A 25,275-nucleotide genomic window follows, 5' to 3' on the forward strand; every position below is an offset into this window, starting at 1 on the left:
AAAAGAATATGGACAAATGTGTCTCCCACACAAAGTCCAATAAGGAGCTTCAATAAATCCATTATTTAAAATGAACAGCATCTAAGAGAAACCTGGGAAGCTCCTGCAGGCCAATGACAAAGCCTGGTTAAAGGGGGAATGATGAGGGCCTTCAAGAGACACCAATTAATTGACTTTTAAAATATTTTCTTTTTCACAATTCTACTTGGCTGAGGAGTCACAAATTGCTGTCTTGAACTTTTTAATTGGACTGCCAACAAAAGTCTAAGTGACACGGACAGTGAATAGGAGCCCGGCAGTGACCAGATGACGACACCTCGATTATTTGAGAAGGAACAGCTATTCCAGTGAACCCAGAAGGGAGGTGGAAACATGGGGGTGGTCAAGAAGGAAATGGCAGAGAAATGGCTAGATCAGGGGTGTCAAACACAAGGCCTGCAGGATTCGGCCTGCGGGGTCTTCCTGGAAAATATAAGGGGCCGGCCCGCATCACTTCGGCCCCGTCTCCCCAATGCAAAGAGGAAGCATCCGGCCGACATGGCTATGGCCTGGTCTACCCAATGTGGAGGAAACATCAGGCCAATATGGCTTTGGCACTGCAGCATGTTTATAAGCTCATGTGCAGTTTACTGGGTTCAATTCCTTTCAACTACATAAATATATTTTGGAATGTCCGTTTCATTTGTGGAAACCTTTCTACGCAGATTTGAGTTTGAGTTTAGCACAAACACCACTCCATGATAAACCATGATAAACTTTATTAATGTTAATTTAACAAATATGGATTTATTAACAGATCAGGCAATGAGGTTCATCACACTATCTTTTTATAGTTAGGGAGACAACAGGCTGATTCTTCATTAAGCAAGGTAAAGACTTCAGCAGAAATCAGCTTGAGATTTTGAGTCCACTATTCGTTAATGCAAACTACAAGAGTTTCCCCCCCTTATAATTCAAAATAAAAACACAAACTGCCTCACAAATCTGTATATGTTACTGTCAAGATAACACACCATAATATAGCAAGCTGAACAACTTTTCTGCAAAGGTCCCAAAGAAAGCATTTCCCCAAAGTTTTATTAATGCCATAATTGCTTGTGATACATCTCCTGTATCTCTGAAAAGCTTAGCAAAAAATATTAAGCCACAGGCTACATAACAAGTGTCAATGATGTAATAATGCAAATATGACTATTGGAGATACAGAACCAAACAACACACAATTTCAAAAGCATGAGTTTTGGCTATCTTTTTTTAAAACCAGGAGAAAATAATATGCTTTACTATGCTTTGATCCTACCCGCTAACATCCCAAGAGCTGATCTGAAAGAAGCCTGGTTTGTAATATAAGAAACAAAGATTAAGAATAAACTTTTAGCCAAAGGACAATATTGTGTCCAGATAAATATTTTAAAGACAAAAATAAACTATGTCAAGAGATTCTTAAAGAGTCCCAGAGATAGTTCAGGATGATTAGGTGATTCCAATATAATCATTGACTTTAATATTAATTAGATATTAATATTAATCACCTACTGTAATCATGACCTGGCATGCACACGGAATTTGGATAACAAGCTGGATACACGCTGCCTTAAGATTTGTGGTTTTTTTAAAAATTACAAATACATGTCTAAATCTAAGAGTTGATTTGTTAAAAGAACGCTTCATTGATACTTCCTATGAGAACACACACACTCAAGAACAACGCAAAAGCCAGGAAGCTCATTTTCATGAAGATAAATGTGCAACTACGCCAAGACTCTGAGGGACAATCCTAGAAAACACACCCCGCTTCACGAAACGTGTTACATTTGCAGGAGAAACCACAGGTTCTCATGCCAATTTTTTTTCATCTTCTTACAGCCATGATCCAATATAGATTGTCTTTCCTTCATGGAACTCTTCTGTTCTTATTTTTACTTCATACCTTGCACTTAGCCTTTTTTTCCCATGTTACCTTAAAGAATGGATAACACTCATTTTATTTTTCACAGTGGTCCATTCCACTTCAGTAACTTCCAGAGCACCTTTTTTTCTAATGCCTCCGCACAATTTAACTTTTAAAACATTTCTAAAAATCAAGTAATATGGCATAAAAGACATACTTAGAAAACAAGAGGTGTCCTGAGACTGGGTGCTTTACTCGATCATAAACCTACAACTGAATCAGTCAGGATGCTACAGTCAGACTGCCCTTCTATCTCAAATTATTTCCTGCAGAAATCTAGATTTGCCCAAACTGTAGTTTATGTATTTCTATCATGTGGATACTTCCTTCTACTTTTTAGCAGAAGTACTTCTGAAAGCTGACAGCTCCATAAGCCACTACATTTGTCTTATGGATTCTTCGAATGCCAATTAGAATACCTCTAATGAATGAGGAAGCTTAGCAAAGTACTCAATGGCTTAGATGTGCAATTCTCATAACCATGTGGCATTAGGTGCCTCCCCTGTCCCAGGATGAAAACTATCAGAAGTCTAAAACTAGGTTTCCAAACCATTCGCTTCCAACTTCTGTGGATCTTCTGGGTCTGCTGCTCATTTTTTTAAAAAGAAAACAGAAAGCACACTGAAGCTGAAACGCCAGCTGGGAAGCTTGCAGACAGAAATTAAAGATGGCACCCTGAATGGTTTTGCACCCTTAATAGAAGTCCTTTAAATGATCATCAACCCTTGGTTCCACCACCTAATGTAATCAAAAGCTATGCTCAGTGAATAGGACGCAGGAAATTAGAGTAATCTAATTACCTCAAGCAGTGGAACAAAAGTGGAACAAAATCTAAAAGATTAGATGCAGACATTACACCTAATCTTCCACTAGAACATCATTGTGAAGGTATGTAGCAATGTGAGATACGTAGGAACCTCATCATCTTAGTCAACCATAATCAAAGAACAATGTTCAACATGGGTAGATGGGTTAAGCAGGTGATTATTTTTTTAAACCACTTCCTTTTGGCAAAAATGGCCATGGATATTCATGGCCTAACTTGCCTGAAGAACACGATCCAAAGCTATTGGACAACTACTGAGGAACATATAATTAAGTACACAGCTTAAGTGCATATAATTCTGAAGAACTAAGCTGCTCAAACAGGGATTTATCAGATGGCACAAAATGGCCTTTCTGACATATTCAGAGCATCTGAAAAGAGGGTAAGGAGGAAAAGAAATCCATGGAACATGGTCTTAAAAAGGAATTCCAGGCATGGAAATACTGTCTTTTTATTATCACTTTTCCTCCAAGCAGGACTAGCAAAGTACCACTTTCCCGTCTTTCTAAGGTGTTTGGTAGAAGAATGAAAAAGATTCATCGTCTACCAGCACGGCCTTGTTTTCAGTCATCTGAAAAACGAGACCCTTAGAGCTCACTGTTCACACAGCCAAATGTGGTAGCAAAGTCTATGCAGGTTAAGAGAACACCCCTGAAAGTTTCACCCCATGGGAAGCAAGGAGTGCCCAACCCAAAGAGAAGCTGATCAAAGCTGTGAACAGTGCAGCCTGTGCAGAAGTTAACAACTGGGTCACTGAAAATGCAAGAGTTTTATTTTCTGCATTTCTTAATCTATAGTAGAGCATGAGACAAAATGAAGGAAGCCGGTGTTCCAAAAAGACCCTTATACACCCATATCCCGTTATGGCTTAGACCTCAGAGGTATGGGGCAAATAGTAAACCTGGTGGATTCGCTCCACTAAGAACCCTCTAGGCAGGTTTCCCCAATGAGTCTGCCTAGGACCCCTGCTAATGGACTGAAATATTGATCAAATAACCCCAGAATTTTCCAAAAAGCAAGCACGAAGCTTAAAATGAAAACATTTTGTAGACTTCATTCAAGAGGAAAACCTTTGGAAAGGGAACATCATAGCGTGTGGGTGTATGTCTTTGTGAGGCCACCAAAGCCATTCTGCACAGCCTGTTATGACTTCAGCTGGCAGAGTGAAATGGTGGCTCCATTAGAAAACATCCAGAATGCGGAATAGACAGCTTCCGCGAATTCTATTCTGAATTTATAGATTGGGAAGGTTTTTTTCTCTGTGACACCAAAGAAAATAACAAAACCCCCATCGTAATTTAGGAGGACACCAATCTTCGTTGTTTTGTTGCTGGGCAGAGATGTTTCTTTATCATTGTGCCAAGCTGAGATCTTATTGTTGACCCATTCAATGCACCAGGAGCTGTTATTGCGTCCTAGGCGGCTTTCCGGGCCCCGTTTTGGCATGCTACCATAGCAGATGCCGACAGCACAAAAGTTGTTGTTCTCCAGGTCAACTTCCCAGTAATGGATTCCCTTCTTGAAACACTGGAAAGAAAGCACTTGGGAGAAGCTTAAGAATCGCTGAGGGTGCGGTTGGTAATCCTGTACTTTTTCTGTGACAGACAACTTGGTATATTTCTCCAGTAATACTATATTCTTATGAGCCGTGTGGCGATCCAGAGTAAATTGCGTAGCAACTAGGAATAAATACAATCAGAAGAGAAATCAGAAAACAGCAAGAAACTTGGAAAAGAGTGGTGATCGCGAACATATTATTGCTAAAGTTTATAAATTATTATTGAATTTGGAGAATGAATATGTAAAGCACTATATGATTCAGTGGGCAAGGGTCTTTGGATATAATGTCACGCTTGAACAGTGGGAGAATATGTGGACGAAAGGTTTAAAATTTTATAAGATGAATGTAACATTGTTATTTAACACCAGATAAGTTCTCAAGAATTTATAAAAGTTTTTCAAATGAATGTTGGAAATGTAAAAGCAAAGAAGGGGCCTTTTATCACTTATGGTGGATATGTGACAAAGCAAAGAAATATTGGATTAGAAGTCGTATCTTAATACAGAAAATTCTCAAAGTGAATATAAAGATAAAACCAGAAACTTTTGTTTTGGGTTTAATGGAAAGAGACTTGGGGGGGGGAAATCTGGAAATTTGATGCTATATATCCGTGATGGTGAAACTATGGCACACGTGCCCAAAATGGCACAAAGAGCCATGACAGCTGGCCCACACGGCACCACCCATTCCTCTTCTGGGTTTCTGGCATGCATGCGCGTGCGATGATCACTTGTCCTTTGCGCGTGCAGCAGTGCCGGAAACTGGAAGAGGTGGTCTTCTGTTTTCCAGCTGATTGTCGCATGTGCATGCGTAACAGAAAGACCAGTTGGCCGTGCATGCTCTCCTTTTTCAGCACTCAGTGCCCAAAAGATTTGCTATCATTGCTATATATCACATGTGTCACATTCGCAGTGTCACGCTGCCGTCATGTGACTTTTGCAACATTTCCCCCATTCACGGAGCTGGGGTGGGTGTAGCCTGCGTGTGACACATCTGGCCTGCGGGCCGCCAGTTTAACATCCCTGCTATATATGTTGACGGCAGCAAAATTACTTCATATACAAAAATGGAAGGACACTTTGATTCCCACAATGGATGAATGGCTGCAGAAGTTGATGGAGGTAGCAGAGACGGCCAAACCAACTGCTCTGATTAAAGACCAAAATACAACTACTTTTGTTTCTACTTGGAAACTGCTTCTGGACTTTGTGCTTGAGGTAGAAAAAAAATGAGACTTTGATTTTGGGTTTTACCGATTAGATAGGCTTGTCATTATAGAAATGGCTAGTTTATACTATTACGTAAAAGTAAAAAGTTGAGGTTTGATGTAATTATTTTATTCTACTGCACCAAAGGGAGTCAGAAGTCAACGCCTTTTCTGTCTTTTCCCCCTTTTTTCCACACATGGCTCCCCGCCCGTGTCCCCTCCCACATGTGCCTGCGCCTCCCCTGCCTGCGCACCACACATATGTGCGGGAGGCATGCGTGCATGCACGGTGGAGCTGAACTAGGGAGACGGCTCGCGTGCCCACAGAGAGGACGCTGCATGCCACCTGTGCCATGCATGCCATAGATTTGCCATCACAGCTATATATGCTTTTACCACGTCTCTTAAGAAATCAAACAAAAAGGCACCAAACATCACCAAAGGAATTGCATAGCTCCTGTTATCATTTCAGTTGCACTGTATGTACCACTTTTTCTGTTCTACAAAATCCAAGTTCAGTAGCATGACAAGAGTGGAACATCCCTTAACTATACTAAGGCAGATAAACGTAATAAACAAATAATCTTCCTCCATATAATACTTTTACTAAATCATAGTAAAATTCTTTTTGACTCCCTTGCAATCGCTTTATTTATTCATCCTAAATAACTTAGTGACATCAAAAACATTTTCCTGTCTAGTTCCAGATCATTTATCAACAAGATAAAAAGAAAGGATCTTGAGACCATTTCGTTAATTTGAGAATTCTTATTCTATTTCTGACCCTATTAGTTATGGACACATAAGGGGAGCTATCCACTAAAACCAAGTCATCAGAAAGTAAGTCTTCAACCTATGCCCCCATGGAGCCCAAACTGTCTATTGCTGAGTGAAAAGCTGTTCAGTGAGTTTTACCCCACTTTACAATCTTTTTTGCCACAGTTGTTAAATGAATCACTAACTGCAGTTGTTAACAGTAACATAGTCACTAAGTGAATCTGGCTTCCCCATTCATTTTTCTTGTCAGAAAATTGCAAAATATGATCACGTGATTCCGGGACACAGCAACTGTCATAAATTTGAGTTAATTGTCAAGAATCTGAATTTTGATCACGTGACCTTGGGATGCTGCAATGGTCTTAGTGTGAAAAAACGGTCACAAGTCACTTTTTTCCCGGTGTCTTTGTAACTTTGAATGGTCACTAAATGAAATGTTGTCAATGGAGGACTACCTGTAATCCCAAAGCAATGACATTTTAAAAGTCCACTCAGCAGTTCCCAAGTCATTGCCATCAATATAAGCTGACATTCAATGAACCTTTTAAACATCAGAAGGGCTTATTACTATTTCTTCTGAAAATTATTCTTACTCAACATACTGTAGTCTTACTCAACATACCGTAGCTTTACCTAAAGAAGTCAGAAACATATGTTTTTTTACAGAAACATGACTCGTGAGATTATAATGGTGTGTTTATTTTGGAGGGTATTTTTTGTGCTTATCAATCTTAAAACGTGAAAGCCTTAACCTTCCACCTGACCTTTAACCTTAACAAGTCAAAGTTTGGAGCAACCCACTCTTAAGCTAGAAGCTGATCGTTTTATGTGCTCTATTTTATGCTGGGCGGTTTTGTTTTAGTAATGATTTTTTCAGGATGAACGTTAACCATAACTATTAATATTACTGTTGCATCGTTTCCAAAATTTACGCCACACTAGTAGTTACTTACATGCCAGAAGCTCCTCTCTTGGTTTTGTTAAAAAAGCATCCAGACTTATTGTTTCATTCTTTGTCTCAGCTTTGTTGCAGCTTTGTGCTCTCTGCTTGGGACTTTCCGCTATAGTTACCAAACGAGATAAAAAGGTACACCTTTACAAATGCATTAAAACTTACTATGCATATTACATTGAAAAGAGAAGACTGCCATACTATCTAAACAGAGTATAAAATTCATACTATCTAAACAGAGTATAAAAATTCATACTGTCTAAACAGAGTATATACTCCACTTCGACGCCTAGTCTGCAAATAAACAACCACGCTCAGAGAGCACCAAGGGCCCGATGGTTCAGAACAATCTGTCCTCCGTTTTGTCTCCCACTGCCATGTCAATTGGTGGAATAGTTTCTAATTTGAGCACCAAGAATCTCTCAGTTCAATCCTGAGCTCAAGTATCCTCTTCTGTTGGTATTCTGAACCGGCTACTCAATATAATCTATGCTCCAGCTCTTTTCAGATCTGGTAGTCAATAGCATTTCAGGAGTGGCAGTCTTCTCCCTTCTGCTTCCATTTGCTCTGCATACCTCCATGGCCACAAAGTTGTGGTAGGAGAGTTTGCATTTACACATCAGACAATCCAAGATTTCCAAGAGCTGGCAGTAGAGGACAGCATTAGTATGGTGAAATGTACAAGACTCTAGTTTTCTAAAGCTCGGAAAACTAGGAAACATACACAATGGCCCTAAGTGAAGTCACTTTTGACTATTGTTCGTGACAGTACCACTAATCTGCCTTTCCAACAAGAATGCTTTTTAAAAGACTTTTTCTGATGATCTCAACAATTCCATCTAACCTCAATTCAAATAAGTCTGTGAACTTAAGTTTTCCTGGCTTTAACACTCTCCTGGGAAGCTTGCAGTAATCGTTTACTACTATTAACTATTCTGTTTCAGCATTAATCTCACTAAAACTCATTAGGCGCTGTTTTGTGGTACAGTGGCTAGAATGCAGTATTGCAGGCTAATTCTGCCGACTGCCAAAAGTTTGATCCTGACCAGCTCAAGGTTGACTTAGCCTTCCATCCTGCTGCGGTTGGTAAAATGAGGAGCCAGATTGTTGGGGGCAATATGCCGACTCTGTAAACCATTTAAGAGAGGACTGTAGAGCACTGTGAAGCAATATATAAGTCAAAGTGCCATTGCTATTATTAGATCTCTTGCCCTGCGGAATGAAAGTGATTGAGGGGAAATATAAAAATGTAGCATTTTCTCTAGAAACTGGGAGATCGTTTACAAGAAATCAATAACTTCACATCTCTAAAGAACAGAAGGTAAGAGAAATATTCATTAGTGGCCTTTACACCAAGGCCGCTAATAAAATATTTGTGATTTTAAGGCCTATGTAACCATTACTCCCTTAAATATTTAGAATGCTGTTTTGAGATGCACATTTCTACAAGCTGAAAATCCAAATATATCAGACTAAAACTTGCCATTGAAAATGCATGAAGTACATTAAATTGGTAGACACAACTGAAAGTGCAGAGGTAGCAAACAAACGTATCTAATTGTACAAAAAAAAGTCTTGGCATAGGGTTAAAGCCACAGGTGCAATTTTCTCATGATTAGACCACAGCACAATTATTTCTACTCCATGCCAACAAATGCCCTGTTAAACTTCCTGAAATTTCAGCGGAGGCAGCTATTCCTCAAATTTTAATCAGTGGAGTTCCTGAACTTACAGCGCTTGGCAGGCCGACTTCTCTGTCCTGAGAAGAAAAAAGACGAGTCAATTTAGTTATTTGGGAATAAGACGAACAACCCTCTCAGAATGGGCAAGCAAGAGATCCTCTGGCTAGCTCTTATTAGGATTTATTGAAGTTTTTAAAAGCGTTACCGATTTGACCGGATTATCCCAATAATTTGTTTTAGTTATGTCAAAATTACCGCTACCACACCAGTAAATTTACTAGAATTTCAACATGATTACTGAAACAAAAAAATAAAATGCTATAAACAAATTGATTATTTGGAATGCGTAGATAGTACCGTGTTTCCCCCAAAATCAGATAGGGTCTTATTTTCTTTTGACCCAGAAAATAAGTGCTTGGCCTTATTGTTGGGGAGGTCTTATTATTTTTGAGGTGCAGGAGGCGGCGAGTGTGGTCACCTCATGGCTGCTGCTGTGTTGCAATATTTTGGGGGAGGGCTTATTTTTTGGGGAGGGCTTATTTTAGCACATGCACTCAAAAGCCTGATTGGGCTTATTATCTGGGGGGTGTCTTATTTTCAGGGAAACAGGGTAGAAAGCAGGGATCCAATAATAAGCTAAGGCTTTGGGGGAAATAGAGAGGCCAGAATCAAGTAAAAAATCAGCCCAAGAGATTTTGCAACAAGGAAAAAATAAGCTTTTTTTTGGGGGGGGGGAGCAATTTAGATTACCCTTAGTTATACCAGTGGCATCTATATCATTCCCTTGGAAAAGAAGAATACCAGTTAATTTTGGCACATTTGCCACAAGTGCAAGCAAAGCCCAGTTTTATTCCAAGTTCATTTTTAGTTTTCTATCCAAGCTAGGATTTCTACTGTAATCTTGAGATTTGTGAGCTAACACAATTATTACCAGCATCCCAACGATTCTGGATCACTATAGAATGAGCAAAGATTTGATATATTGCAGAGTGTGTAGTGAAGTTAACAGGAAGTATGAAAAAAAATTAGGTGAAGAAAGCTATGATGTGAGACAAATTGTGTATTAGGGAAGATTAGCTGCAAAACATGGAGAAGAACTAAGAAACAAAGGAGAGTTGCAAAAATACAATCTGCAATAGAGAGGAACAATTAAGATTAAAAGGGGGGGAAAACCCTTTGCTGAATGATGTAAGCAAAATGTTTTGGAAAGAGATGAAAAGGACTGGAAAACAGTTTCTACCAGAGTGAATGGAATTAAAAATAAATGTAATAAATGTTATATATATATATCTGTGTGTGTGTGTGTGTTTTAGTATTGAAAAAAATGTTGAAAAGGTGTTTTGGCTTTAATGGCATGTTCCATTTTGAATTACCTTGGATAGGTAAGTGGTCATATTAATTGATCAATACATAAACAAAAGGTAAATAATTTGTGCGATAAAACATATGTGTCAGGTTACAATGAAGTGATCCAAAATCCTAACTCAGTTTGACTGCTTTTGGGAGAGTTGCTGTTAGTGTAGACCAGGGGTGTCAAACTCGTGATGACACGTTGCTGTCACATGATGCTTATCGTATTTTTCCCCATTCACGGAGCTGGGGTGGGTGTGGCCTATGCGTGGTGCATCTCGGCCGCGAGTTTGACACCCCTGGTTTAGACTGCCTCATAGGGTTGTGGACAAGAATCAAGGGAGGGAGGATTATCATAAGTAACAAAATGCCAGTACTCATCATTAGCTGCTATTTTATCTCTTGCAATGGTTGTAATGATCCATAAAGTTCCAACTCTTCCAACATTTAATGACACAATGAGGGAAGCTCCTTCTGTCCTTCTCTTCCTTCAAGAACACTAAAGAATAGCGTCCTTCAGACAGAAAGCTAAATGTTCCACCAGGGACTCCTGCTGCCTGCTCTTCTCTCAAAAACTCCACCATGTGCAAAAAAATATCCATCACTATGATTTGCTAGAAATACTCACTAGTTTTTCCTGCAGCTGCTGGGCATACCGCTTCCATCACGGATGTCTTCAATGGGAGTACAAAAGTGCCAGCATTACCTAAAGGAACATAAGGAAAGATGACAAAAATCAGGAATCTTGTCAAAAGGATCCCTCTGAAATAGGTAAGTAAGATGGAAACAAGGAACAAAGGAGAAATGTTGCCAGAAGCAGAGGAAGGAGGCTGGGTGCTGAGCACAAGGTAATTCCATCAATCTCATCAGCAGTTCCTGGAGTTGTGAATCAACAAACCAAGTATTTGGAGGATAGAGGGGGTCCTGGAGCCTACCCGTTCTTTGAATTATCCTGGATATGGACTTGGTGGATTCTGCCCCCCTATCTAGTTCGTGGCAGCTTAGCTGAGAAGGATGTGGTAAATGGGGATGATTTTAAGTATGAGAATGTGTAAATGTACATGACAACCAATACAATTCTCCCCGCACTTTAAATTCATTGGGTCTCTCGGAATTCCAGAAGAACATGATGTTCCTCAGCATTTCAGTCATTTGAAAGTGATCCTTGTGTTGTTATTTCTCTGCTCAACTAGACCAGGCATGCCTTGTACGCCCTAGCAGGCCCCATCTGGAAAACAGATGGGGTGGGACTTACAAGATCTCATCAAAGTGTATGTGTGGGATCTCTCTCTCTCTCCCCCTCGACTTATGACCATAATTGATCCCAAAATTTCTGTGGTTAAGCAAGGCATTTGCTAAGTGAATTTTGCCCCATTTTACAATATTTTTTGCCACAGTTGTTAAGTGAATCACTGCAGTTGCCAAGTTGTTAACAGGGTTGTGAATGAATACGGTGTCCCCACAGATTTTGCTTGTCAGAAAGTTGGAAAAGGTGATCGCATGACCTTGGGACATAGCAACGGTCATCAACATGAACTAGCTGCCAAGCATCCAAATTATGATCACGTGATCATGGGGACGGTGAAAAAGTTGTAACTGTGGAAAATGGGTCATAAGTCACTTTTTTCAGTGCTGTTATAACTTTGAATGGTCACTAAACTAATTGTTGTAACTTGAGGACTACCTGCATTGGCTCCTGTAAAAACAGTTGTACTTGTCAAACTGCCTTTACAGGAGCAAATACAGGTAGTCCTCAACTTACAACAGTGTGTGTGTGTGTGTGTGTGTGTGTGTGTGTGTGTGTGTTCTCACTTACTAGATATAAATTCTCTTGTTTGTAATATGGGAGTTTCTGATTTGGGTTTCCACTGTGGCCCTTCTGAAAAAAAAGATATAAATGAGGTAAATAGAAGTAAACCAAAAGAATCATGGGAGGGTAGTCCTTGCATTTAGCCTGGGATTGTCCTGTTCCAATACTTTAAATAGATTTACAGGTGACCTTTGGGATTCCTCTGACTTATCTGGGACAAAAGGATTCTATTTATGCACAGGGGAAAAGTTCAAAAAGGGCTCCCCTCCCACTGGGCAAAAGGGACTGAATGATGACTTCTGCCGATTCCTCCTTTCCTCCAACATCCCCCATGCAATCCCAGAAAGCATCTAGATTATTCTGGAGCAAAAAGTTCAACTGTTACTTTCAACAGCCCTCCCTCCACCCATGATCGTCTCCAGCTATGCCCACCCACCTGCATCTTCCTTAGCTGACATTTCCCTGTGGAGATTCTCAGTTGTCCAGATCATGGGTTGTCCCCAAAGGTGCTTTTCCAAAAGGCAACTGGACTTTCTGGTTTTCCCTTGAGGATGCCTCGCTTCTCATCTAAGAAGCTTCCTCAGTCAGAACTAAAGAAGCTTCTTGGATGAGAAGCGAAACGTCCTCAAGGCAAAACAAAGTCCAGCTGCCTTTTGAAAAAGCACCTTTCAGACAGCTGACATTTCTTTCACTTCTTTTCTCAGGAAAAACACTCATTTAATACAACTAAGCTTTATTTATACTCTCTTTAGTTAAGTGGAGATCTCATCATGAGGTTGGTTGGTTGGTTGATTCGTGTCAGAAGCATCACAATTAAAATAAGGCACACTCTATGATATCAACTTTAAAATACAAGATTAAAATATGTGCACGTTAAACAGATCTCACCCACTAACTAGCAACATTATCCTGAAGTTTATGGTGGTGCACACAATAGACCCATCTCCAAATTTTATCTCTACTGCTACAACTCTTTGATACCCCAGAAGAGAGGGAAGGATTTAATTGCACTACTGGGCTGGCTGTTACTCTAGTCTGGGTGCTTTTTACTCCAATGGACAAACTAACATTGGCACAATGTCTAAAGATACATGGGGCCACATTCATAGGTCACTTTAGGCTGGTATGAAGTAAATATGTGTTTTTCAGAACTGCTCTGCGCCATGTTCGTGTGCCCAGCCCAGTCCTTCTCCCCATGTGACGTTTTTTACACTTATGACCATCCCAGCATCCCCATGGTCACGTGATTTACATTTGGACGCTTGGTTCGTAACTCTTTCATATTTATGATGGTTGCAGTGTCCCGGGGTCATGTGATCACTTTTTGTGACCTTCTAACAAGCCAAGTCAATGGGGAAGCCAGATTCACTTAACAACCCGGGTTACTAATTTAACAACTGAAGTGATTCAGTTAACAAATGTGGCAGGAAAAGTCAAAATGGGGCAAAACCCATTTAACAAATTTCTCACTTAGCAATATCAATTTTGGGCTCAATTGTGGAGGACTACCTGTAGAGCTAAATACTGTAGGACAGGGGTGTCAAATTCACGGCGTCACTTTGTCGTCATGTATCACGACTTTTCCTTCGCTAAACTGGGAGTGGGTGTGGCCAGCGCATGACGCATTTGGCCTGCGGGCCGCGAGTTTGACACCGCTGCTGTAGGAGGAGGACTATAGCCATCTTACCCACTATATATTTGCAAACATGGTTTTTGATAACCAATGGTTTAGCAATACAGGTAATCTTCGACTTATGACCACATTGGAGCCCAGAATTTCTGTTGCTGAATGAGACATTTGTTAAGTGAGTTTTGCTCTATTTTACAACCTTTCTTGCCAGTTGTTAAGTGAGTCACTGCAGTTAAGTTAGTAACATGGTCTTTAAGTGAATCAGGTTTCCCCCACTGACTTTGCTTGTCAAAAGATTGCAAAAGTTGATTACATGGCCCCGAGGCATTGCCACCGTCATAAATATGAGTCAGTTGCCAAGTGTGTGAATTTTGACTGATGATCATGGGGAAGCTGCAACAGTTGGAAGCGTGAAAAATGGTCATACGTCACTTTTTTCAATGCCGTGGTAACTCTGGTCATTAAATGAACTGCTGTAAGCCGAGGACTGCCTGTACTACTCCACAAATCTTATTAACTAAAGTCAGTTAATTTATTAACACTTCCATAGGTTAGCAATGTATGCAAACCGTATGTAAATACAAAATCCCAGTAAGTAAATGAATAAATAAAAGCACCTTTTTTCTTCGGTTCCTGAGATATACCCAAAAACCGTGTTGTAACTTCTTTGAGGTTGCAGGCTTTCTGATAAACAGCGCCTAGGAGGTTTTGATCCAACTCAATTCTGGGAACAAACACATCGCTGAAGGGTACCTCTCGCAGTTTTGCTGATCTCTGAAAAAAAGCATTAAGATCTCATCTGAACTCCAACCAACGAAGAGCTCTACTTCCTTCCACAGGCCATGACACATTATATAGAAAGTGGTGTGGAGTGGAGTGGAACGGAACAGAACAGAACAGAACAAAATTCTTTATTGGCCAAGTGCAATTGGACACACAAGGAATTTGCCTTTGGTGCAAAAGTTCTCAGTATACATAGAAGTTCTAAGTGATAAATCATGATCATAGCCATAATAAAATAGAGGAGTATTTATGAGTAAACATACATTCTGCATTTTTTTTTAAATAGACTCCAAGCAAGGAAAGGCATGTCTCAATTGTATTAATTCTAGGAGCTGAAGACCAGCAACATCCAGAGAGTACCAGATTGGGCAGGTTAAACTAGGACCGTTACTACCTGTAGTCTTAGTCTAAAGACACTAAAACACCCATCTCCACTCTGTTCAAATTTCTGGGCAACTCTTTGAATTCTCAGCAACAGGGAATTCTGGGAGTTCAACCCATACATCTATAGAACAAGCAGCTCAGGAAAGAGTTCACTGGAGAAAGGTAAAGGTTCCTCGCACATCTGTGCTAGTCGTTCCCAACTCTAAGGGACGGTGCTCATCTCCGTTACAAAGCCGAAGAGCCATTGTTGTCCGAAGACATCTCCATGGTCATGTGGCCAATGACTAAATGCCAAAGGTGCACGGAACGCTATTACCTTCCCACCAAAGGTGGTCCCTATTTTTCTACTTGCATTTTTACATGTTTTCGAACTGCTAGATTGGCAGAAGCTGGGAAAAGTAATGGGAGCTCACTATGTTATGTGGCGCTAGGGATTCGAACCACCGAACTGCCAACCTTTCTAGTTGACAAGGTCAGTGTCTTAGCCACTGAGCCCCCGTGTCCCTCACTGGAGAAAGGGCCTCCCTAATTGGAGAAATTAGGGAATCCTTTAATCACTGTTCAGAAGAGTTTCTACCGCCTGAAAATTACCTTTAAAAATGTGATGTCATCCCTCTCGGCCAAGGTCACTTCAATTTCATCTCGCTCCTTCTGGATTTCATTCTTCTTTTTACCCAGGACTGCATGGACATATTCAAATTTATCCAGGACTCTTTTTTCTTCCAATTTGATTTTCCTCCACGAATTCATTTCTTCTTCATGAATTAAAGCTACTATTTCTAGGAATTCTGATTTCAGCAAATCCAGCTTCCGATTAGTGGTATTCTGAAAGGACAATATAAAAATAAAAAATGATTTGGAAATGAAGTAATGCCACATTACTTATTAGGAGGCTGAAAATGGGAGAAAAAGTTAGGAGACCTCTGGAGGAAGAAATGCCAGACTGGATAGGGAGCTGATGACCACAATTAAGAATGAACAACTGGTGAACAGCTGCCTAGTGTCACTTGCCAATGAAATGGGTGGCATGTAAATATAATAAATAAATAAAAATAAAATAGGCCAGCTCTATGAACCTTTCCAGAGACAGAGAGGATGGGAGATCGCCCAATATTGTTCCCGTTACTCTCTTGAGGAGACCACAAGGCAGCAGTCTTCTATAGGTTTTGAGCACAAGATGTTGAGGGAACAGCCATCGTGCTCAAACTATAGTTAGCATCTTTAAAAGGATACCAAGTTCACATACAGGTAATCCTCGAGTTACAAATTTAACAAAGCCTGTCAATTACATTTGTAACTTGAGGATTTTCTAATGGGATCATGTTAAATGCTTTACCCAATGCATTTACTAATTGAATGTGCAGGTTGTAACTGCACATGAGGTATCTCAGGGTGGGAAAGACCATGGGAGACCTAGTGCTTCTGACCACCCAAGGCCTACCCCGACCCAGTGAAATATCTCATGTCCCCCCTTCCACCATCCTGCCCCACAAGGTCTCCACAGATACTGAGCCTGTGGAGACTCATCTTTCCAAGAACTTGATGACCAAAGCAAGCTGTCTCTTTTCCAGCCTCTCTGCCACATTTTTTCTCTGCTCCTGGCGCTCCAAAAGTGGAGCGGTGAAAGCAGAGGCAGAAGCAGGATGAGTGTGCGCCCTGCTCAGCTTGGCTGACTCACCGAGGATGCCTGCAGAGGACACCCAATCTGCTTTTGGAGTGCCAGGCAGCCTCGGAGAGTCTGAAGGATCACAATATTGTGTCCCCAAAGGCTTCTGTTCTCCATGGCAAAAGGTTTGGCAAGGAAACCTTTGGGGACATGATCTCGCCCTCCTTCAGATTAACTGAGGCTGCCCCGGGCTTCAAAATCAGATCAGGTGTGCTGTGCAGGGAGCCTCGGTGAGTCAGCCAAGCTGAAACAGCGTGTTCTTGTCCCGTTGTTCCTCTGCTCTCACCGCTCTGCTTTTGGAGTGCAAGGAGCAGAAAAAGAAACTACCGTATTTTTCAGAATATAAGACACACCTTCTTCCCTCAAAAAAGAGGCAGAAAATCTGGGTGCGTCTCATACACTGAAAACAGCAGGTTTTTTGCCTTCCGAAACCCCCTTCATCAAAATGGCCATGCAGAGCCTTTAGGAGGCTTTCAGAGTGTTCCTGGGGGCTGGGGAGGACAGAAATGAGTGAAAAATGGGCCGCTTTTTGCTCAATTCTGCCTCCCCCGCAGCCCCCAGGAGCACTCTATAAGTCTCCTAAAGGCTATCCATGCCCTTTTTTTGACAAAAACAAAAACCCCAACCGGGCCCGTTTTCACAAAAAACGAGCCATTTTGGGGAGATTTGCAGAGTGCAAAACCTTTTTTTTAAAAATTGCCTCTTCAAAACCTTGGTGTGTCTTATACTCTGGTGCGTCTTATGCTCTGGAAAATACGTGTCTGCTGCTGTACAAACCCTGCAGCAAAGAAGCTGGCGAGGAGACAGCTTGCTTGAGGTAAGAGGAGCAGTCAGCCTGTTTTGGAACTCTGGAACTTTGAAAGGTAAGTTAGCCTTTTGGGTGGGGAGGAGCTGGTGGGTTAGCAGAGCAGTCATCATTTCAACCAAACTTGGTTTACAGATCACTTACTCTCTGGAAAAAAATACTGTGGAGTAAGATTCCCCTCGGGGTATGTGTTCTGTTAATATGCAGCCTGTTTTGCCTTTCAATGGCTTCTACTGTATTGCCATAACTCTGGGAAAGAGGAGTACATGGGAGTAGGGGGAAGGGAGAGGGTAGGGATGATGGGCATGGGAGTAGGGGGAAGAAAGGCCCTTCTCAATGGCTCCCTGTCAGATAAACGCTTCAGGGCAAAGTGCCAGGATCGTAGACAGGGCGGGAAAGATGAGCGCATGGGAGGGGGAAGGGAGAGGGCAGGGATGATGGGCCTAGGAGCAGAGGGAAGAAAAGCCCCTATCAATGGCTCTCTGTCAGACAAACGCTTTGACCTCTATAAATACCCAGCCAATGCCGAGTTATCAGCTAGTGTATTATAAAATTCAAGTAAATTGTGACAGCAAAAGGCAATCTTTGAAATAGCAAAGACCCACGCCCTTTGACCCAATAGCTCCCCCCCTCTCTCTCACACACACATACACAATCTCACTAAACACAATGCATAACTCCAAGGTGGGCTTCTATATACTGAAACTGGGGGAGCCCCCTTACATTACCACGTCCTACTTTCAAAAAGAAGTGAACTTCCATTTAAAAAAGAATTCTTTCCTTACGCTGAGTTGCTTTTGCTGTGCTCGTACTTGTTCCAAGGACTTTGTAGCCTTGTCATTCAAGGCACAGAGTTCTGTCAATCTCTTCTTCAGCTGTAACTGTAAGAGAACAGAAAAAAAATGTTTTTTAGATTAAAAACAACATTTGGAACCCAGCATGCCAACTAGTAAGCAAACAAAACCACTCTGATAGGAGATAATAGTTTTACTTCAGGATTCTGATTAAAAGGGACACATCTGCAGTCACATCTTCAAAAAATGACATCATTTTTAAAATTGGGCTTTTAATGTTATGCAGAGTGGGGGGGAACTGGAGCTGACAACTATGTAGATAAATATAACCTGGCCAAATCCAATACACAAAAAACAATGAAATAAAATAACAACTCAACACCAATGTTGAAAACATTACTATAAAAGCCTTTTTTTAATGTAAAAGAAACTGTTATCAATCCAACCAGATATTTAGAGTTGTTAGCTTCTGAAACCCATCACTTAGCAACACATGACAGAAGCTACCTTATTTGAAGGATGGCAGTTGATTCAGGGACTTGGAGCATGTAAGAACAAGGGAAATATATGCATCCTTTGGCTGTTAAGGGAAAGTCGAGCAACACAGAATAAGATATAGTGAGAGCATATATGGCAGTGGTTTTTAAACTGACCCAATTACCTCTTTTTGTAGCCTTGGATATCAACTACCGCCAACCCCCCCCCCCCAAATCCAAACCCCTATTATTTTACACAAGCATCAATTTTATATTATGGTTGCCAGGAGCATCAATCAAATGTTCAGACTGGAGTTGGCATTTTTACCCATCTACCAAATCCTTCCCAAGAACTTGGGATAGGCAGGTTGTTTGATGGTGTTAAAGGTATCATTACTATTTATTTCAGCAACAATAACAATGAAATTAAAAATGAAATTATAAAAGTCAATATTTTTTTTAAAAAATCCCATCTCCTGGAATACTACTCTTGGATATCATCTCCTACCCATTTATTATATACCCCACATTGATAGTGCTTTTTCTTCTGTTTTGGGTGGCAAAAATCGTCATTTTGATTTTCTGAAAACTGATTACTAGGTGGCTGATGGGCGAATCATCAAAAAGCAGCAAACGTTTGACATTCACAGTAGATCTTTTGGAAAGATGGAAATTTGGGTCAATGAGCTTTTTGACAAGCTAGTTCAACTAAAGCTTGACTAGTAAAGGTGCTTGTATGCACCTTTATGTGTGGCACTCTTTGTCAAGAGTGTGTACAGTGTGACTATTTTGAGACAACCCAGGAACAAAATACAGTAAACAGAGCTTTGTCTTTCAAACAGTGGTTTATCTACAAGGAATATATACATACACGTACAAGCAAAGTCAGGCAATCAATCATCAACTATACCATGGAAGCATAGAGAGAGAGACAACCTCACAGGGCCTCTCTTATAAAACAGCCTCTTAAAGTGATAACCCTGCTGACTCATTCTCATTGCATCATCATTTCTGTATTACAGCCTTACAGCAGCTGTTCAACTATCAAATCATTATCTTAACACTCTTGTGTACAGAGATTTGCCTGAAACTGAAGTTCGTGAATTATATTCTAAGTCTAGAACTTCAAGAATTTTTCACCTGAGTTTTTCCCAACAAGGGTTCTCAAAATGGAATTAAATGCCTATTTTAAATCAACAAAAGCAGCCTATGGGTAAGATTCTAGACTTATTACTATACATTTTATCTCACTCAAAGGACTAACGTATTATTTGGTACAGGGCCCCAATCTAAAGCCTGTATATATTTCAGGCGCAAAATAGTTATTTTCCCCATCCATTCTTAATGTTTCCATTCTAAGGCCACAGCATAAAGCTTGCTAACTATGCTCAGTAGACGTATTCATTTATTTCAACGTAGTTCTGATGGACTCCAAACTAATTAGACAATAAATAATACTATAGAATCAAGTCTTTCCCTCTGTTTAAAAATGGGAACAATTACATCTAGGGCTCACTCTAGCAATATATTTCAATTTTGTAGATAAAAGTGGAAGCTGAAACAGGACCCTACTTCTCAACGCTGAACTTCAAATTTTCTGGCAGAATATGACCACTGCCAAAAACCCCAATCTTACATCAAAAGTGACAAATTTACTCGCTTTGCCATGCAAAGATGGCACTGAAAAAAATGACTTATGAGTCATGCAATCAAATTGCAGGCGCATGTTAACAAGCATGTTATTTATGACGGTTAAAGTGTCCTAGGATCACCTGATTGCCATTTGAGACCTTCCAAGCTGGCTTCCAACATGCCACGTCATTGCAGGAAGTTAGATTCACTTAACAACTACACTGAAGATGGTAAAATTGAGCCCAACTCATGAACAACCCCCTTGCTTAGCAACATAAATTCTCCCCCGTCAAGGATTACCTGTATATGCTATATAAGATTCCCCCATTTTATATAGGCCCCTGTCTTTTTATTTTCAACTGAGATTTATACCCTCTTAAACTCTCATTATCCGAGATATGGATGTTTGCAGACCATCTTTCTGGAACTGCTTATATTAATTGACTAAATCTTCCTTGGCAGCCATAATATTATGACCAAATCATCTCTGAACTAGATCTGTGATGGTGAAACTGTGGCACCTGGAGCCCTCTCTGCGGGCACGTGAGCCGTTGCCCCAGCTCAGCTCCACCATGCATGCGAGCGCACCTCTCGTCCTATGAAGACATGATAGCAGTGTTCCAATATTTGAGGGGCTACCACAAAGAGAGGGAGGGATGTCAAGCTATTTTCCAAAGCACCTGTGGGCAGGACAAGCAGCAATGGATGGACACTAACCAAGGAGAGAGGCAACCTACAACTAAGGAGAAACTTCCTGACAGTGAGGACGATTAACAGCTGGTCTTCAGAAGCTGGGGGTTCTTCATCTCTGGAGGCTTTTAAAAAGAGACTGGACAGACCTTTGTCTGAAATGGTATAGGGCTTCTGTATGAGCAGGGGGTTGGACTAGAAGACCTCCAAGGTCCCTTCCAAATCTGTTATTGTTATCTTTATAATTCAAGAAACACTTAGCCATAGAAGCTGCAGCAAAAGATTTGCTCTCAACTTATACAAAAGACAGCACAAAATTGCTTCTCAGGCTGACATACAAAACAAAGTAAATTTCTTCCCCTGTGAAAATTGATCTAAATAAGCTTCTGTGTTATTATCCTGCTGACATTTGCCAGCTGTGGAGGAAGGCTCTTTCTGCCTCAAGCAGCCAATGCAGATTTCAGCAAACCTTCTTACCCTGTCTTTTGGGTGTACATCCTTGTTACCAATAGCTACCAGGTACATGGCTAAATGCAAGGTAACTGCCATGTCTATACACAGTTGAATACAAATGCACCATTTTACTGAACAGTATTGGTTGAGTGGACACATAACACACAAGACCAATTAAGGCAATTTTGGCTTTGTATGGTAACTTGCAAGAGCCAGTTTGGTGTAGTAGTTATGGCATCAGGTTAAAAACCAGAAGGTGGTGAGTTCTAGTCTCCCCTTAGGCCAGGGGTGTCCAAACTTTTTGCAAGGAGGGCCAGATTTGGTGAGGTGAAAATGTGTGGGGCCGATCATTCAGCCTGACATTCTTTGAACCCTTAACATTAAATGCGAATTGACTACCGTATTTTTTGGAGTACAAGACGCACCAAGATTTTGAAGAGGCAAATTAAAAAAAAAGTTTTTGCACTCTCCCCAATGGCCCATTTTCCACGAAAATGGGCCATTTTTTTAAAAGGGCATGAATAGCCTTTAAGAGGCTTCTAGAGTGCTTCTGGGGGCTAGGGGGGACAAAGTTGAGCAAAAAATGGCCCTTTTTTGCTCATTTATGCCCTCCACAGCCCCCAGGAGCACTCTGAACACCTCCTAAAGGCTATGCACAGCCATTTTGGTGAAGGGGGCAGAGTTTTGGGAGGCAAAAATGCTGTATTCAGTGTATAAGATGCACCCAGATTTTTAGCCTCTTTTTTGAGGGGAAAAAGATGCATCTTTATACTTCGAAAAATACAGTATTTTATGAAAGACTAAACAAATAACTCCAGTGGGGAGAAGAGGCTGCGGGCCGCTTGAAATTTGAAAAAGGGCCACATTTGGCCCCCGGGCCGCACTTTGGACATGCCTGCCTTAGGCAAACAGCCAGCTCGTGACCTCAGGCCAGTTACTCACTCTCAGCCCTAGGAAGGAGGCAAGGGCAAAATCACTTCCCCCAAAAAACATTCCCAAATTGTTCAGGAAAATTCCAGGAATCACAACTATTTCTCACAAATGAAGGAAAGTTTACATGTCCCAGGATAATGTTGCAGGACCCAATCCCGAGTTGGTCTCCGAGAGCAGAGGTTTTGTCTTCCGAGCTTTCTGACTTGACTTGGAGCCCATCCTGGGGGAACTTCTCTGAACACATTCTGGTAGAGAGACATTCCCTGTGGATGGGATCCAGCACAAGTCCGAAAGCTGGGAAGATTAAACCTCTGGTCCCAATGACCAACCCAAATTGGATCCTGCAAAACTATTTCTTCAGGGATCAGGGCTGGGCACTTAATTTTCCCAAGGGCCCACATGTGAAAGTGGGACTCTTGTGGAGAGTCGAACCAATAGGGGTGGCATCTTCTTGAGCCCGACAGGGACAGCCAAAGGGCCAGATGTGGCCCATGGGCCACAGAACACCCAGTCTGCTTTAGCTTTACACCCCACTTTTTCTTCAAGACACCCACAACACTCCGTTCTCCATTTTTCTCCCTCAGCAACCACTCTGTGGGGTAGTAGGTCTTACTGAGAACAAACCAGTAGCTCAAAGTCATACTAGAAGCTTTCAGGGCTGAGATCAATGTCCCAAAGGTGAAAGGTAACTGAATTGAACAGTTACCTTTTGAAAGAAAAGCACCTTTGGGGCAACCACGACCTGGATAACTAGAATCTCCACAGACCTTTAGCTGAAGTCGAAGTGGTCCTGTGTCTCCCAACACCCAGCGTGACAACCTAGCCACCATCCACTCCCTTCTCACCTCCTTTGCTCCCTTGGCCTCTCTTAGTGGGGTAGTGGAGCAGGTCTTGTGAGAAAGCAGGCAAAAACAGCAGATGGAGACGCCGTGCTCCTTGCAGAAGAACTCCAGGAGCTTGCTATGGGCCTCACACTTCTGCTGCTGAAGTTCCTTCACGGGTGGAACCAACTGGTGGCTCTTAAAGGCTGGGCTCTCCAGGTGGGGCCCCAGGTGTTCCTGGCAGAAGGAAGCCATGCAGGTGAGGCAGGTTTTGGCCGCGTCGACCACCAGGCAGCTGTCGCAGGGCACTGGCGAGGGAGACCTCGGCTTGGCCGGGCTACTATTCGCCTTCTCCTTCTCCTTCTCCGCCTTCTCCCCAGACGTCCCTTTGAAGAGGCCGTCTTGGCTGATCTGGAATTGCTCCACCACCTTGCAGAGCACCGTGTTTTTCTTCAGCTCGGGGCGGCTTTCGAAAGAAGTCCTGCACTGGGGGCAGCTGAATTTGTCCTTCACTTCCATCCAGGTCATCTCCAGGCAAGGCAGGCAAAAATTGTGGCCGCAGGGCGTAGTCACCGGCGTCTGAAAAACGCACAGGCAGATGGAGCAAGTCAGCTCCTCTTCCAGCCCGAACATGGACAACGGGTCGACGAAAGCCATGACTGAGGCGTCGGAGCGAAGCCACCGCTTCATATATACACGTAAGGGGGAAAGGAAAGGAAAAGAAACCGAAACTTTCTGGACTGGGCTTTAGTCGGTTTCCTAGAAATCACGTGAGGCGGGGGGGGCGGAGACTCTTCGGAGCCGGAGGATAAGCCTTCATTTGAGAGGAAAGGAGTTTCACCATCAAGGACGGGGCTGGAGTGTTTGCTTGCTGGTTCTGCTTCCCGATCCTTATTTAATTTATTTAATTTATTTATTTGATTTGTCAATCGTTTACAAGATGAGAGGTATAAGAATAAGCATAAGCATAAATTTAATAAAATAAATTTAATAAAATAAATAAAAAATAAAAAATAAAAGCATGAATGAAGCTGGTACGAATAAATGGGGACAGAAGGACAGGGGCTGTAGGCACGCTGGTGCGCTTATGCGCGCCCCCTTTACGGACCCCTTAGGAACGGGGTGAGGCCCACGCTAGACAGCTTGAGGTTGAAGTTTCGGGGAATCGAAGATGTAACAACGGAGTCAGGTAGTGCATTTTAAATCCTCGTCCTTAACTTACCGATCCCGTCCCCTCCGCTTGCTGCTTGCCTAGAAGCAAACCGTACTACGGACAGTACCGCTGATTTTCCTACCCCCCCCCCCGCTTCAAAAGCGAGTTGGCGTGCTTCCGACGGCGTTGTTTCGAAATCGATAGCCCCCCCTCCCCTAGAAGTGCATAGAAAGGGCACCCGGCCCTCGATGGGGATGTTTTATCAGATTAACAGAGTTGGAAGGGACCTTGCGGGTCATCTAGTCCAACCCTCCAGCTCAAACAGGAGTCCCCTACCCCAACTTCTACCTAGGATCGAACTGACAACCTCCTGATTGTGAAGCGAGAGCTCCATCAAGAAAACGCTTGTTGAATGGGGGCGGGGGAAGGGGGTCGTCCTCCCTGGGACGGCGGAAACGGCCCCGATAAAAATACCAAATGCCTCTTGGAGGCGTGAGTGGGAAGACGCCTCAAACGCCTCGATCGTTTGTACACAAGCTAAATCCGGAAGATTAAACTCACTCCATACCAGGAAACGAGGACTATTTTCCCCCCTAATGCGTTGAGGACGTTGCATGTTTTCTGGGTTAAGTGCACGTCGGGTGTGCAAGGCGCAGAGGAGAGGTTTCGTAATGGATCATCGCAGTGGATAAACAATACCGCTTAGAGCCAATTATTTCCTGCTCCAATCAATCAACCCACACGTTCAGCTTATAATAATAACGGTGGCCCGATCCCTGTAGGGATGTAGACTGAGAGTTGTAAAAAGAAAAAGAAAAAAACATGGTAAAGGTGATGGCTATTATTTCCCAAATTGGAGAAAATAAACCTATTTCTATTAATTCTTGCAAATCTATATGGAAAACAGGTGGCTAGCCTGCTCTTACCTCATTTATGGGC

General features: G+C 41.9%; 1 protein-coding gene across 2 annotated transcripts; it reads right to left on the minus strand.

The window, feature by feature from the left end:
- Window positions 1–738: 738 nt before the first annotated feature.
- LOC309381900 (E3 ubiquitin/ISG15 ligase TRIM25-like) lies at window positions 739–23,984 on the minus strand. Of its 2 annotated transcripts, XM_081933220.1 has the most exons (9): window positions 23,208–23,984; window positions 18,170–18,265; window positions 15,505–15,738; window positions 14,364–14,520; window positions 12,123–12,185; window positions 10,935–11,012; window positions 9,007–9,033; window positions 7,276–7,383; window positions 739–4,456 (listed from the first exon to the last, which is right to left on the minus strand). In XM_081933220.1, exons 1-9 carry the CDS (start codon window positions 23,871–23,873, stop codon window positions 3,921–3,923), a joined length of 1,965 nt encoding a protein of 654 aa, XP_081789346.1. In that variant the 5' UTR covers window positions 23,874–23,984; the 3' UTR covers window positions 739–3,920. The 2 variants fall into 2 exon arrangements, with proteins under 2 accessions (XP_081789346.1, XP_081789347.1); XM_081933221.1 differs by lacking the exon at window positions 12,123–12,185 and having other exon boundaries at window positions 23,208–23,983.
- Window positions 23,985–25,275: the final 1,291 nt, after the last annotated feature.

The sequence above is a fragment of the Natrix helvetica genome (assembly GCF_964273705.1).
Source record: "Natrix helvetica genome assembly, chromosome: 1".
NCBI classification, from domain to species: domain Eukaryota; kingdom Metazoa; phylum Chordata; class Lepidosauria; order Squamata; family Natricidae; genus Natrix; species Natrix helvetica.